Raw genomic sequence first — 16,922 nt, forward strand, 5'->3', positions numbered from 1 at the left:
CCCCTTTGCATACAGGGTCCACATGTCCCTGGGTCATGTGGCTGTTTAAGGCCACATGGCCAGCGAGTGGGGGTCAAGTAAGGAGCAAGTGAAGGTAAGGGAGAAGCAGAAGGCTAGGGAGAGGAAACTCTTTGGGGATTTTTAACCTTCCAAGATTTTGCTCTCTTGCAGTGTGGCTTCACCCATCTAGACAATGATCTTTTTCTCAGGCTGGATTGACACACAAGCACCTCTCCTTTGTCACACTGACTTCACTGTGCATGTATGGATCTCCCTCTTGGTGCCATTCCTTCCCCCAGTGATCTGCAGGGAATGGACGGGTGATTTCCTGGGGAGCGTGAAGTTGTAGCTTCCTGGTGAAGCTGCCCAGGTGACCATGTTTATAGTGTCTGGTCTCCCCTTTGTTCTCTATTATTAATATTAATAAACTAGCTAATTATGACAGTAATATATAGGTAAAGGGTTCACAGTCATCTTAGAAAGGAAATTTAAGGTTAGAAACACAAAAATTAAGGCATCGAGTCAAATATTCTCAGAGAAAGCTAGAATGCTGTGGACTGCATCCTGGGGGTTGGCCTACATTGATAGATAGGAGAAGCAGCAGCTTAAGAAGTGCTGAAATAGGCAGATAAATAAAAAAAAATTAAAGCTCAATGGGAGGAAAGGTTTCAGGAAAGAGGGTGACGTTATTTCACAGAGAGGTCATGGAGAATGAGGACCAACAATGCTTTGGAGAGTAGTTTCAGCAGTGGGGAGTTAGAGCTAGCAAGGTAAGAAGATGGATTTAGCTGGATAGAACACGTTAAAGAACTTAGGAAGGGGAGAGCTGCTCAAAAAGTAGAGTAGGAGGCATGATCTAAAGAAAGCATTTTTTCTTTTAGGTTGAAGGAGAGATTATCTGTGCATGTTTATATGCGATGGAAGAAGGTGATGATGATGAGAATAGAATACTTTAGGAGCCAGAGAAAATGCGGGATTTAGGGACTAATATGGTAGCACATGTTAAGAAAGAAAATGACTTAGGGAGATCTTTTCATCTGTGTGTGGAAGGGGAAGGTAAGCTTATGGGTGAAGAGGTAGGAATGAGTCTCGGGTGGTGAAAAGCTCACAGCATTTGGCTGCAGTAAGGTTAATGGGATTGAGGAGCATAGGGATTGTTTGTTTACTCACAACATCTAATACATCACTTTGATAGCAGCGTAGAGATAAAGAAGCTACCACATAAATTTATAGAGATATATTTGTATGTCATTCTGTCTTTTTTATGATGGTTACTTATAGCCTGAGAGCTGGTGAGGAAGCAGTGGACTGTGGGGCCTATCTGGCATTATAGATTTGTATGCCTGAGTATCTAAGAGTGTTTAGAGATGCCCAAACAAAATTACTCCTTTCTATGACTACCCAGTATATGTTATAAAAAATGTTACAATTTGTACCGAATTTGGTAGTTGTTATTTGAATTCAGCAGGTATCCTATATAATAAAACCCTAATATGCAAATTGACCAAACAGGGGAGTGACCAGTTGCTGTGACATGAACTGGCCACCAGGAGGCAGATGCTGAATGCAGGAGCTGCCCTCGAGGCTGTGCTAAAGAGCATTGAGCTGGGGAGCGGGCCTAAGCTGGCAGTCGGACATCCCCCGAGGGGTCCCAGACTGCAAGAGGGTGCAGGCCGGGCTGAGGGAACCCCTTTCCCCCAAAGTGCACAAATGTGTTATGATAAAATATTTAACCAGGATGATCACATCCTTAACATCTACTTTGAGAAAAGAAAGAAATATAATAGTGTTGGGCCTTGGATTTATGGAATGTTGGGTATAAAACGTTTATCTATAAGTGACTAAGTCTTGATTGTTTTCCTTTCTTTAAACAGCACTAATATTCTGAAAGAGCCTGTGTGTTTAGGAAGATGTGAGCACATATTCTGTAGGTAAGTAGTTATGGCTTGATAGATTATATATTGTATATACCATATATAATTAATACATACCTATGTAGCAACTATGCTTTTTACTAGTAATAGTCATGTATTCATATTGATGATAATTTTTTTACATTTGTGTAGCTGTCTTATACTGCAAGGTAACTTACTTCTATATTATCTCATTTTGACCCTTATAAATATCTTAATTTATAAGAAAGAAATCAAAGCTTTAAGAGGATGACTTGATCAAAGTTACAAAGTTTAATAGGCAGCTTTGCTGTATTTGGGGGGAAATTAATATCTATTATATAATTCAAATATGTCTTTTCTTTTTCTTCCAGTTAGTTTTGAATCTAGACTTTCTAAACTATAAAAGTCTAGTTCTTATAGTAATTGTGTTAGTTTCCTAGGGCTGCCATAACAAAGCACCAAAACTGGATGGCTTAGAACAACAGAAATGTATTGTCTCTCCCTTCTGGAGGCCAGAAGTCCAAGAGCAAGGTGTCAGCAGGGTTGGTTCTTCAGAGGGCTGTGCGGGAGACTCTGTCCCACCCTTCTTTCCTGCATTCTGGTGGAGAAACTTCAGCTTCTGGCAGTCCTTGGCATTCCTTGGCTTGTGGATACATCACTCTGGTCTTAGCTTTCATGTTTACATGGTGGGCATGTTTGTCTCTTATGTCCAAATCACTCCTTTTATAAGTCACCTGTCATTGTATTAGGGCTCACCCTAGTGATCTCATCTTAACATGATTATCTGCAAAAACCCTATTTTCAAATAAGATCACATTCACGCGTACTGGAGGTAAAACTTTTTGGGGGACACAATTCAAGCTGTAATAGTTATGGTGAAATTATATCCATGTTATAATATGACAGCCCTGGCTTATACAATACCAGATTTTCATCTCATCCTGTTTCTTATTCAGAAGAAATCAATTTAAGGACTGAATGTCTTTGAGCAGGGTTTATATAGCCTCCTTTGAATCAATCTTTTAATTATTTCGAGTTATGACTATGGAACTGTCTGGTCTGAGAAAACTGCAGTGTGAAGTTTAAGCACATAGGAAAATAATTTGCTTTGTGATTTCAGTGGCTGGGGATGTGTGGGAAGCAGCTATGCCTGGGGATCCGATTTTGTTGCTAGAAACATGGATCTGTTATGTGGGCATTGGTGGCAGGTGATGGGGAAGGAAGTAGTACCTATAACCTACCTGATATCTCCATTTGGAGGATGAAAGGGATTTCAGATTTGATATTTTCAGAGCAGATCTGTGGACCATCATCCCCTTCAACCTGTTCCTGCCTTGGTGATCTTCATAGAAATAAGTGATACTACTGACTGCACAGTTGCTCAAGGCAGAAACCATAAGTCATACCTGATTGCTGTTTTTCTTCCTTATGCCACATCATTAAGTTCTGTCAGTTTCATCTCAAAATGTGCCCTCAATCTTGAATTTTTTCACTTTTTTCCGTATTTACTACTGTTTACACTTTAGTGCATGCCATCATCGTATTAGCATTCCACAAAGTTCATAAGTGATCCTCTCCCTGACTTTCCTCATGCTTGTCAGTGCTCTTTAAGTGTAAATCACATCCATACCACTATCTGCCTTAAATCTTTCAGTGGCTTCTGGTTACAATTAGAATGACACCCAAACTGCACTAAGGTCTGCAGACCGTGGATGGGACCTAGTTTCTGCTCCCCTCTTGGACCACACTTTCCTTTGGCTCACTGAGTTCCAGCCACCTCCTCTCAGTTCATGAAGCATCAGTCTCACTCCTGGCCCAGGACTTTCGCACATGCTTTTTCTTTCACCTGGAACATATTTTTGCCAAATATGTGTGAGGTAATTTCCATCAGTTACATTCAGCTCAAATGTCACCTCCTCCAAAAAGGCCTCCCATGATCCTCTTATGAAATGATGCCCACTCCCTGTTTCTGCTTTAGCAAACAGATTTGATTTGTCTCACTGTGCATAATAGATTAGTGACAAACTGCTGAAATGTAACAGACTCCATGAAAATATATGTAAAGTGCGTATGTGCATGTGTGTATGTATATGTGTAAGAAAGAAGGAGAGAGCCATATGTACATTTAATGGATTCTAAAGGGGTCTGTGACTTAAAATAGCCAATGAAAGATTAAGAGAGGCATGAGAACATCTTAAAAGAAAATGTCACCTTTAAATGACATAAACATAGGAAAGAAACAATTCAGAACAGTTTTGGTTCATTTGGAGTCTATGGTGCCCAGAATTAGGATAGCTGTTTCTATTCTTTGCAGATCTGGAGTTTTATAAGTGCTGAGCAATGCCACAAAGATGGTTTTGATACATAGACAATAGAGTGGTGAAGGCCTTTCTCCTTGGTTTTACCTCCACTACGTGTAATTAATTTTCAAATGGGTGCCGAGTGGAGGGGTCAGTGGGAAAACAAAAAACAAAACAAAGGGGGCATCTGTAATACTTACAACAATAAAGATAAATTTAAAAAAAGTAAAAATAAAAAATAAATAAAAGTTGGTTTTGATATATCCCAGCAATTTTCAACCAGTGTACTGCAGGAATTTTAAAACATGCGATACCTGACTTTTAGTTAGGGGCACTGATCACTTTTCCCTTAAATCAGTGGTTCTCAACCTTCTGGCCCTTTAAATACAGTTCCTCATGTTGTGACCCAACCATAAAATTATTTTCGTTGCTACTTCATAACTGTAATGTTGCTACTGTTATGAATCATAATGTAAATATCTGATATGCAGGATGGTCTTAGGCGACCCCTGTGAAAGGGTCGTTTGACTGCCAAAGGGGTCGCGACCCACAGGTTGAGAACTGCTGCCTTAGATTGTCAAATTAAAAAATGTAAACAGCCATTATTTATTGGAATTCAGATTCTGCTGAGTGTGTTGATAATTACATATATTTTTAAAATTCTTGTTCAGTAACTGTGTAAGTGACTGCCTTGGAGCCGAATGTCCAGTGTGTAATACCCCAGCCTGGATACAAGACGTGAAGATAAACAGGCAGTTGGACAGCATGATCCAGCTTTGCAGTAAGCTTCGGAATTTGCTGCATGAGAACGAGCTTTCAGGTGAGCGCTGGCACTGACTCCCTTATTTAGGTAACCGATGAACTATTGATCACATGAAGTGTGTAAAAGGGCTATCAGGAACTCTGAATGGTGTGTTTCAGATTTAAGATTTATAGTGTTTGGAATTATTTTGAGTGACAGATACCTTAGAGGTAATTAAGTCTCACTCCTTTTTTATAGATGTGAAACCAAGGGCCTCAGAGGTTAAATGGTCTTGTGTTAAGTCACACACGTAGTTAGTGCCATAAGCAAGAGGAACAGTCCATTTCTTCTGATTGTCAGTCCAGACTTTCTTTTACTACTTCCACTGCCTGCTTTTTCAGTTATGATCATGTCTGTGTCATATGTGTAGAATAGTGATTATATCCTTAAATGCACTTAAATATACTTTTTTACAAAATAGACTACAACCTCCTTCCATGGATCATTTTTCTAGACTGAATTAATTAAATGAGCACATTTTTAAAGAGCAAAAATCTAATATTCACTTTTTTTCTATGTAAATGGGGGTTAATGTTTTTTAAATTGTTCTTAGACTCTGTGTATTAACTATGTATCTTCCCATTGTGCTTTCTGCTGAGACCTAATTAGCTGTGGAAAGAGAGTAGTGTTTTGAATCTTCATAGTTAGATATGGGAATTGTCCTTTTATTGACCCGATCACTTCCTTTTAGCTTGTGTTCCTTTATAGGAGAACCTATTCTTGACTGGCAGAATGCCATGATTGATAATGTGCATATGAAAGGACTGGATTTCTGTTTTAAAATCTTTTTATCTTCATTTTCCGATGTGATGTGTCACTGTCAACTATTAATGGTGAAGTGATTTGGCAAAATAAATAAATGAGGCAAATACTGAGTCTTATTGACTAGGTCCATATTTTTAAGAATTAAAATCATAGTTACCACCCTAATCGGTTTGGCTCAGTGGATAGAGCATCAGCCTGTGGACCCAAGGGTCCCAGGTTCGATTCTGGTCAAGGGCATGTACCTTGGTTGTGGGGCACATCCCCAGTAGGGAGTGTGCAGGAGGCAGCTGATCGACGTTTCTCTCTCATTGATGTTTCTAACTCTATCCCTCTCCCCTCCTCTCTGTAAAAAAATCAATAAAAATATATTTTAAAAAAATCATAGTTACCTACAAAAAGTTTTCTTCTAGTTATCTGATTATTATAAATCCGTTCTCGTCTTTTATGATAAAATGTGCTATAGGTATAAAATTTTACTGACTTTCAGATATAATTATACACATACACATTTTTAAAAGTACTTACCTTTTTGAAAAAATGCTGTGTTATAAATCCCTTAAGAGCACAATGAGGAAAAGTTTTATTATTAAGTTCATCTGTAGTCTTTTCCTTTTTATTCAGAGACAGTGCTAATAGTGTTTATTTTCTGATTAGCGAGATTAGTGTTTGATCTGGTATCCCCCTCCCCAACATTGATTAAAGCAGGAGTCCTTAATCAAGAGTCTGCGCATCTTTGGCAGTGATGGGGGTAGGGGGAAGGGTTAGTGAGCCTCTTGAGTTAATTATACAATGTGAAAAATGTTCATGTCTCTGTGAAAGTGTTTTGCATGGGATTCTTAAAAATGTGTGGTCTGTTAGGAATATTGGCCAAGCATGGAAGTTTGGGGTGCTGCTCTGAGATTTGTGTCTGTCACGATGATTTGATTTGATTCTTCCCCGGTTGCTGTGCAGTGATTATTAGTGCTACTGTAGTGATACTAGCTTGCTGGGGCTGCCATAGGAAGGAGCAGACCACACATGGGGGCGTTGCAACGACAGGACGTCCTTATCTCCCAGGTCTGCAGGCTAGTCCAAAATCAAGATGTAGGTAAGATTGGTTCCTTCAGGGTCTGTGAGGGTAGGATGTGTTCCAGGCCTTTCTCCTTGGTTTGCAGATGGTGGTCTTCATATTCACATGTTGTTCTCGCAAGTTTGGGTCAGATTTTCCCTTTTAAAAAGGACACCAGTCATACTGCATTCGAGTCCCACCCTGCGCATTACCGCTAATTACATCTGTAATGACCCTGCTTCCAAATAAGATCACATCCGGAGTTGCTGTGGGTTGGATTTCTTTATATGAATTTTAGGAGGGACACAATTTAACCCATAACAGCAGTGTGACATTTTTAATGGTGACAGAGTAACCCTGGGGTACCATGGGTGCAAAGAAAAGTAAGATAGAGGACTTCTTCAGAAATTTTACCTTGGTTAGTGATGTTTGAATCATCAGTATGGTTTTCATCTTTTGTGGACCATGATTGTGAAATGGCTTAATTTTTCATCATTTGAAAAGATATTTAGGAAAATTATTGAGTTTAGAACAAGTTTTTGTGTGGGATCTGAGGCCATTCAGAATGCCGTCTTTCTCATCTGAGAGTACAGGTGGAACTTGGGGAAAAAATTAGGGTGATTAGTTTTCTGAAGGCCATTTTGTGTTTGTTTTCCTTTTAATATAATGAATAATTACTTCAGTTCTTACCAGACTTTAGTAGTGCTGGCTTTAACATTACTTACTTTACGATGAATTGGAATTTCACAGTTTGCGTAATATATAAGCAGAATTTTAGGAGCTAGAAGGTTATCTTTAATCCCTTTATTCTGCAGATTGGGAAATTGAGGACCTAGGTTAAGCCAGGCAGTCAGATTGTAAGTTTCTTGCTATTTGTTTTGTTCTTTAGCACATTGCTTTTGTTAGAAGTATAGGTGTCCATTATGTTTGTTGATTGGGTTGGAGAAAAATTGGCAGTGTTAAGACTTTACTCATATCCCAAGAGACTAAACTTAATCAAGACAAAACAAGTTTAAAACAAATTCTTAGGTTGTGCCTTCAACAATTTAATTTGTAGTGCTAACATTCTTCTTTGCTAGTTTTATAGAAGATGATAAATATAAATTCTATCTGAAATATAAATGCTATCTGAAATATAAATTTCTAATCCAATTCTTATTTCCATGAGGAAGCTTTTTCTACTTACTGTAAGTTAAATTGTCACCAACCTTTCCTCTCCATGTCCCTTAAAACAAACTAGCCTTGACAGGGCAGTTGTGAGTGTTTATTTATAGTTTATCTGTTCAATATATTTTATGTAGTACCTTTATGTTAGTAGTGGTGTAAGGTGAGTGAGGTGAGTAGGTAGAAAGAAATAATAGTTGGATCAATTAATGAGGATATTGGAAATGATCTCCTCATAAAAGAAGGGTATTAGATTAAATGATTCCTAAGGTCTAGCTCCAAAATCATATGGATAACTGGTCTAGTGTTGAGGGTGAATTAGGTGGAATGGTTGGACACCTTCCACATTTTCTCTATTTTTTTTAACCTGTAGTTCACAATTTATCTTCCAAATGAACCTTGTTATTTGCACTTACTATAAAATATATAATCACTGTAATTAAGGTGGATAATTAGGAAGAACCTGTCAAGTCAGGGACATAGTATACGGTATACACTGGAGATAAAGCAGCCTGATTTACAGTAATACTCTCTAAAATCAGCTTCTAAATAGTTGAATAAATTTTTCTCGGTTCAGTGTATTTCAAAGCAAAAAGACTGTCATAAATTTTTCTGACAAGCATTTATGGATAATTTTATCTTATTCTTTATAACATAATCTGCTTTCTACTAATGGAGTTAAATTTAAAAGTTTTTATTTTTTCTTGGCCCCATCATATTAAATCAGACCTTGCAGGTGCTGGTCAGGCTCTGTGAAATATATGTTGGTGTTGGAGACATTAAAAAAAATTGTGATTATGCTTTCATAGGATCACAACTTTACTTTCTGGTTTCAGGAGAGAGGCTGGTCTCTCTGTGGCGAATTACATAGTGTTTCATATAAGCTGTGACTTTTTTATAATAGATGAAGATGAGCATTTGAATAGCTGTGTTTTTATTTTGTAGGTAGAACTGAATACTTCTTAACTTACAAAATAATCATTCTTCAGTGAAGGCGTTAATGTTACACAGATGGTAGCAAAGTACTTTCCTTTGATTTTTAATAAGGGGCTAGTTTGTCAACGAGATTTCTCAGCATCTGTTGTGAAACCTATAATAGGATCATTTGAAAGGCACACAGTATTCATTATTATAATCCTTTGATGTAGATTAATGATAGCTGAATCACATTTGCTAATTTCTTACCTTTTCTATAGTTTATTATTAAATTCTAAGAATAAACTTGGCTGAGCAGCTCCTTGGCCACAAATGCATCTCTGTTCCTGGAAAGTTAGGAGTACTCAGAAATGTTTCAATTCAGAGAATAGAATTGTAAATGTCATCATTATGAGGTTTACTATGAAGAGGAAGGACTATGTGCTTTTCTTCGTGACATGAATATAATGCTTTTTCATGCTTAGAAGCATTAACCCACATGAACTGTTGTAGCTGTCAATAGTGTGGTTGATGTTCTAGTAGTGGTGGGGGTTTTGCCTTTTATCGTTTTAACTGTGATATGCTGTGTAAAGCCCAGAATTTACAACATACTTGTTGTGGTCCTTGCTTAGGTAGGACAAGATATACAATTAAAATAATTCTGAGTAAATGTAGTACTACTGGATGACTACTGAATTCGTGTGCCTATAAATTACATGAATATATGGTGTTTTCACTTATTGCTTTATTAGAAGCCTGGTGCACGAAATTCGTGCATGGGTAGGGTCCCTAGGCCTGGCCAGCGATCCAGGCCAATCAGGTTCCCCGCCTCCCTGCCTTCTTCCCTCACCACCCATGCACTGCCACCACCGCTGGTCGGTTGCCCACATTAGTTCCATGCCACCCCTGGTGGCCAGTGCACATCATAGCGAGCAATCAAACTCCTGGTCTCCTGGTCGAACTCCCAAGGGGACGATTTGCATATTAGCCTTTTATTATATAGGATAAGATAAGAAATATGTATACCTGAGTGAAATTTATTGTTTTTTCAGATTTAGATTTTTTAGTCAATTGAGTATGTTGCTACTACTTACAAGCCTTAATTTTTTTATGTATACCTGAGTAAAATTTGTTGTCTTTTCAGATTTAGATTTTTTAGTCAATCGGGTATGTTGCTACTACTTACAAGCCTTAATTTTTTTATTAAATGTCTAATTCTACACTAAGTTTTATAAGCATTGAGGCTTTAGGATTTGACTTTTTAATTGAAAATGTCATTATGTAAGTTTAAAATAAATTTAAAAAAATTAAATACAAGTTATTACAGACTACCAGTGGATTAACCTTTATTTAGTCTTTGTAATCCTGAGTCTTTCTTAACAAGTAATCCTGGTAACATTTCCTTTTGACCTTTCCTCTAGACTTGAGATTGTATCAGAAGTGACTTAGTTTGAAATCTACTTATCACTGCAGAGGAAAGACCTTGTTGAATTCAGAAATTAAGTCTCTGTGTGAATGTGCTGGGGTTTTATCCGCATCTGCAAAGGTTCAGGAATCTGGAGAAGGGGCTGCAATGTAAATTAAATAAACTAGACATGAAATATAAATTTGGGAGGTATGGGGGAGCCAGGGGAGGCTTAGCTCTAGTGACTAAGCTTCCGGACCCAGGGCTTCTTATTCCCACATTTTGCCCTATAGCAAAGCAGATATACATATCAAAGGTAAGGTTTGGTAAACAGTAAAGGATTGTCAGGTTGGGGGAATTGCCTTTGGCTGTTCCAGCAGCAGGTAATAACATGCAGATTTTAGCCCTGCTCAAAGAGTTGGTTCAGTCTTTTGAGGACTTCTCACATTTATTATGACCTGCTGGACTTAGCATGAATGGATGCTTCATTCTTCTATTTTGATTTCCAAGATCCTGTCCTAATAACACTTGGTGGACCAGGTGCCATTCAGCTAGGACATTAGAAGGATGTAGGAGGGTCTGCCCTTATCACATACACGCTCTTGCTTCAGCTGGGTTTATCAATTAGTCTTTCCAGTTCCGCCATTTTTCCACCAGGAGGAAGGCATGGCTTCTTTGGAGTGGAGTAGAGTTTGATAGAATTCCTTTGCTAGACAGGGATCATATCTTTGTAATTTCTACTGAGATATGCACTAAGTACTTGTTTTTCATAATCCACCTTTTTTCTTTCTTTTTTATAAACCTGTTTTTGGCAGATCTATTTGTAAAGATAGTAGTTTTATACTCAAGAAACATGAGGTAAAAGAATTAATTTTGAACTTTAGATTTTAATTTACTAATTTTATAATGTATTATTAATTTTGAACTGATAAAATAGTAATTGTTCTGTGTGAAGAAAAAATGTCTAAAAGGAATTAAAAATATTTTATAATTTCCTTTTTCTCGCTAATATTTTAAGAATTAAGAATGTTGTAAAGAAATCAAGAATAAGCAGACTTGACAATTTTATGTAACACCTTAGTAAAATGACATGTTTATTTCCTATACAGTGGATGTTACCAGTCCTTAGTAGTAGGATATCATTGGCTTTCCTCTTAAAGTAATTTAATTTTAGACCTTGGTTCATGAAAATTTTTCCTTAGATTATTTATTTATTTAATATATCTTTTCTCCATGGCTGTTATAACCACCAGCATACTGTATGCACTACTTATTTATTCATATTTTCTGGTCATCCCCTGTGGAATATAAATTCCCTGTTTTCTTCTCCAGTCCCTAGAACACTGTCAGGACTAACGTAGGATTCTGTAAACATTTGTTTGAATGTCCAAATATCTCTGCTTATGGAGTTCATAGTCGAAGACAGAAGAAAGAGGTACATAAATTAAAGGTGATACACTTTAGGAAAACCATAAACAAAATTCTGTGGGAGCTCAAGCTGGGAGAGATTAAGTTCATCTGACAGATTTCTCTTCCTTTTTTCTATCAGATTTAAAAGAAGAAACATCCAGGAAAAATTTATTTAATCATGCAGAAAGTAAGAAGAATTCAATAAAAATGTGGTTTAGTCCTCGAAGTAAGAAGGTCAGATACGTTGTAAGTAAAGTTTCAGTACAAACTCAGCCTCAAGTGATAAATGATGAAAATGCGCAGCAGGCCTCGATGTATGAATATGCTTCTGCGAGTCCTCCAGTAGACTCTTCTGCGAGGGCTAAAAAGGCTTCTACAAGATCTGGAAAAAAACTGAAGAAGAAAACTTTAACTAAAATCAACCAAATGTGGAATTTAGAGGCAGGCAAAAAAGATGGTCAACTTGACTCCAAAGAGAAATTGAAGGAAAAGCTGGTATCTGTCTCTGTCCAACCATCTGTTAATGCCAGTCCTCCGAGAAATGGTGAAATAGACTTATTAGCAAGCGGCTCTGTGGCAGAAGATGAATGTTTTGGAAACTTAACCGAAGTCTCTTTACCATTGGCTGAGCAAATAGAGTCTGCTGAAAGTGAAAATGATCTTTCGTCTAAGAATGGAAAACGTGGGCGTCACAGGAGACTTTCCAGTCCCATTTCTAAGAGATGTAGAAACAGCATTCCCAGCACCAGTGAAAATGTTGTTAAGCAAGCAGGGCTCTCAGAAAACATCCCATTGCCTGGCTCTTCTTTGCAGCCTTCAACCAAACTTAAAGTTGGAGACAGAGTGAGGAGGAAAACCAGAACTATATTAGATGAATCCATGAGCTCCTCACCCTCTACACTGAATAGCACACCACCCTCTACACTGAATAGTACAAATTACGGCCGGATGCTGTCCAGCCCCTCAGCAATGAAACTGACACCCGGTAACCTTACAGCTGTGAAAAGAAATCATAAGGGCGAGACTTTGCTCCATATTGCTTCAATTAAGGTACGAAACTTACTTTGAAATAACAATTTCAGAATGAGACCAACTATAGAACAGTTTCTTTGGAGTTTGTGAAAAATGAGGAAAGATGACGAGAATGATTTAACTCCCACAGATGTGATACTTAAAGGTTGAACCAGAGAAATAGAATTCACAGGGACTAAAGCCCATCTCAGTTAGGTCCCCAGGCCTGAGGAACATGATCTTTAGGAGAAAATCGATGTTTCAATATTTTAGCTTCTCTTTGGGCAGGTGTTTTTGTTTCCTTTCTATTCCATAATAGTTTGTTCCATTTTCACCATTTTGTTTACCCATCCTTCTCATGCTTTATGAATAAAGATAATTGCCAAGTTACTGCTGGCAACATGTCCTTCTAAGCAATAGAGCTAGGGGCACTGTGAGAGGTGGCAAGCTCCTAGAGGGCACAGCTAGAATTTGGAAGGTTGAAAGATGTGATCTGTGCGTTTCTCCGATGATCAGGAAATTTGACTGTGAGAGTGGCTCCCGTGGTTCACCACAAAGGAGTTGTTCTGTGCCCTACTGCCAGCCATTCCTTTCGCTAGTCTGTTCATTGAAGTTAATTCTCTTCATTTATTGCCTCAACACCTGGGGTGTGACAGTGTTTGCTTTGGAACCTGGTTGGTTTATAGAGCATGAGGTGGTTAATCTTTGAAATGGAAAATATGACATGGGAGAGATTAATACTAAATTAAGATAGGTTTTAGGGTATTCCAGTAAATTCTCTGGGAAATCCTTGGGTCCTTTGTATGGATAGAGAACTTTGGGAGGTTTGGAAGGAACCCCTTCATGAGGTTGGTGACATAAAACATCTGGGCACAACATGGGGTAGACATTGAGTCAGGGACCCCTGTATTTTTTGTGTGGAGAAAGGGAAAAGCACAGAAATGAGTCTTTTCCAATTGTTAGTGTTTTATTTTTTCCTTGCTTTATCTTCCTATATCTAATGCAGTTTGGGAGGGAGAACCTGCAATATGACTACATACTCAGGATTACATATCCTTTGAACAACTTGAATTTTTAGAATTAGCTCTAGTTTGATTTTAGTTTGATTTTTGCAAAGCATAATTTTAAAAACCATACTATTTTTTTGTCTTCCTTGTTATATATAATGTATATACATATACACATAATACATATACACATAAGCTATTATACATCTTAACATAATATTATTAATGCTTCATAGACATAAATAGCTAACATAATAATTATTTTTGTTCACTTTTCTGAATAGTACATAAAAATGTGGCTACTTTAATTCTACATTTTGCTTTCTGGGAATTATTTTCAGTCCACCAGGTAAGCATCCACCTATATTGGTAGATAATTTCTTTTTTTATTTTTTAAAATATATTTTTATTGATTTCAGAGAGGAACGAAGAGGTAGAGAGAGATAGAAACATCAATGATGAGAGAGAATCATTGATCGGCTGCCTCTTGCATGCCCCACAATGGGGATCGGGCCCGCAACCCGGACATGTGCCCTTGGCCGGAATTGAATCTGGGATCTTTCAGTCCTTAGGCCAACACTCTATCCACTGAGCCAAACCAGCTAGGGTGATAATTTTTCTTTTTAACAAGAAGAATTATTTATCTTTATTAATGAGGATCTCTAGGAGGCCGTGGTTTGGTAAATGCTTTTTTAAAGGGCAGTTAGAGTAAATAATTTTAGCTTTGCAGGTCAAATAGTTTCTGTAACAACTATTCAACTCTGTCTTGGTAGTGCAAAAGCAGCCATAGACAATATGTAAGCCAATAAAACTTCACATCCACAAGCAGATAATATCTGGGCCCAGGCCATAGTTTGCCAACCCTTGGCCTAGCCTAGGCCATGGGAAAAAGCCACAGTAGAATCATCAGACAGGAAAACATGGTGGCATGAGCTGCCTTGTGAATTTTCTCCATTGAAGATTGTTTCACACTAGTTCTGTGAGATTGTCAGTTTACTGAGAGTCTTGCCAGCGTTAGAGTTACTCATTTTGATTCTTTTGAACTTATCAAATATTGTTATTGTCATTAGTTGGCAGGTTCTGATGCAGTACACTTGTGAAAAGCTAATGGATTTTTATTGTTTTTTAAATCACTATTTAACAATAGTGTCTCTTTAAAAATGTTATTAAAATTAATCCCTACCCAGCTTGATGGTAATAGAACAAATACTTGAAAGAAACTTAGTGGATTTGTTTGTACGTGTGCATCTGTGTATTATAAATAATATTCGTTTTAGTTTTTTACCCTAATTTTTTTCATTTGCAGCTGAAAACAAAATAATCTGTGTGTGCTAGAAAACCATATATTGCTATTCTGCTGCCTTAATTTGTGTTTTGTATCCACCTACTTGAGAAAAGGATTAGAGGGGGCTCCAAAGTTTAAACTACTATAAAATGAACAAGGCACAGAAAAGAGGAAAAGGCTGAATAATGAATATGGATTTGATGACCTTTCAGACAGCCAGAGCAAATAAGGGGAAGTACCAGGTTTTATGTTGTCAAGAGATGGATTTTAGTTGTCGTCATCGTACATGTTATTTTTCCATAAAGTGTCTTGGTAGACTTGCATTTCCCATGTTTCCATTGCCCCTCAGGTTAGAGGAGTTGTGGTCGTGTGATGCCTTCTTCTTGGTGTATGCACTGAGGGCAGAGGACCCCTGGTGGTTTGAATGTTCTCGGCTGGCTAGCTTCCCTTGCTGCAGTGATGGCTTTACAGAATGATCTCTGAATTTGGTAACATTAACAAAATTCTTTAATATCCTGCTCCAGACCTTCCTTTGGGCATCTCTGTTGACCATAACCTTTTCATAGCTACCACCCTAGTGGGAGCTACTTGTCTTTTCTTGTTGCCCTGACCACTTGTGTTAGTGCCCTGTTGCTGTCACTGTAAATTCCTACAATTTTAGTGACCAAAAACAAGGCAGATTTATTTTCTTAGGTCAAAAGTCTGGTGTGGCTGTCACCAGACTAAAATCAGCATGTCAGCTAGGTTACTTTCTGGAGGTTCCAAGAGAGAACCCATCTCCTTGATTACTTGGGTTGTTTCAAGGAACTGCATGTGTCTTGTGGTTGTCAGACTGAGATCCCGTTTTCTTGCTGGCTGTGCAACAGAGGGTGGAGTCCTTGCATCATCTTTCTGACCTGGCCAGGAAAGCTCCCTTCCTGTAGAGCAGCGGTTCACAACCTGTGGGTCGCAACCCCTTTGGGGGTCGAACGACCCTTTCACAGGGGTCGCCTAAGACCATCGGAAAACACATATATAATTACATATTGTTTTTGTGATTAATCACTATGCTTTAATTATGTTCAATTTGTAACCATGAAGTTGGGGGTCAGCACAACATGAGGAACTGTATTAAAGGGTCGCGGCATTAGGAAGGTTGAGAACCACCTTTGTAGAGGCTCACATGGCTACACCCCAGGGCCACCCTGAGAGTGCAGGGTAATCTCTCACATCTAGATCTGTACCCTAATCACATTACAAAGTCCCTTTTGTCATGTAAGGTAACATACAAGTTCTGGAGATTAGGACACAGGCGGTTTTTTGGGGGGTCAGTATTCCAACCACACCATGAAGTAGCGTCTCATTTTTTGCTCTGCTTCTCCGCATTCAGTTCTCTATATGACAGCCACAGTAATCTGACCTAAGTCAGAACTTGTCATTTCTCTACTCCCCTACCAATAATTCCCTGGCCCACTTAAAACAAAATCCAAAGTCTTCCATGCCTAATAGCTCTGTGCGATCCCTTTAGCATCTCATTTTTTGCTCTGCTTCTCTGCATTCAGTTCTCTATATGACAGCCACAGTAATCTGACCTAAGTCAGAACTTGTCATTTCTCTACTCCCCTACCAATAATTCCCTGGCCCACTTAAAACAAAATCCAAAGTCTTCCATGCCTAATAGCTCTGTGCGATCCCTTCTTCAGGCTTCTGCTCAAATGCCACCTCTTCAGAAAGACTTTTCCTAAATTCTCTAAAATAGCAGTTTTGGCCATACCCTTAGCTTATATGTCTGTCTTCCTATTACTGGTATTATAAGATAAACAGTTATGTTGTTTTATTCTTCTAAGTTAATGAAAAAAACACTGAGTATTTGACATTTTTCTAGACATAGAGAAGATTTTGATTTGTCAGCTTTGCTGGAGGTGCTGGGAAAAGC

The 16,922-nt window shown here is 38.1% G+C and overlaps 1 protein-coding gene across 1 annotated transcript in view; it reads left to right on the forward strand.

The window, feature by feature from the left end:
- The first annotated feature begins 968 nt into the window (after nucleotides 1-968).
- The window catches only part of BARD1 (BRCA1 associated RING domain 1), a 53,917-nt gene continuing 37,963 nt past the window's right edge, over nucleotides 969-16,922 (forward strand). Inside the window, exons 1-4 of the mRNA XM_015558105.1 lie at nucleotides 969-1,056; nucleotides 1,847-1,931; nucleotides 4,867-5,015; nucleotides 11,844-12,754. Of these exons, the coding sequence (XP_015413591.1) occupies nucleotides 969-1,056; nucleotides 1,847-1,931; nucleotides 4,867-5,015; nucleotides 11,844-12,754 (1,233 nt within the window). The remainder of the gene's footprint in view (nucleotides 1,057-1,846; nucleotides 1,932-4,866; nucleotides 5,016-11,843; nucleotides 12,755-16,922) is intronic.

Source organism: Myotis davidii, unplaced genomic scaffold, assembly GCF_000327345.1.
Source record: "Myotis davidii unplaced genomic scaffold, ASM32734v1 scaffold268, whole genome shotgun sequence".
NCBI classification, from domain to species: domain Eukaryota; kingdom Metazoa; phylum Chordata; class Mammalia; order Chiroptera; family Vespertilionidae; genus Myotis; species Myotis davidii.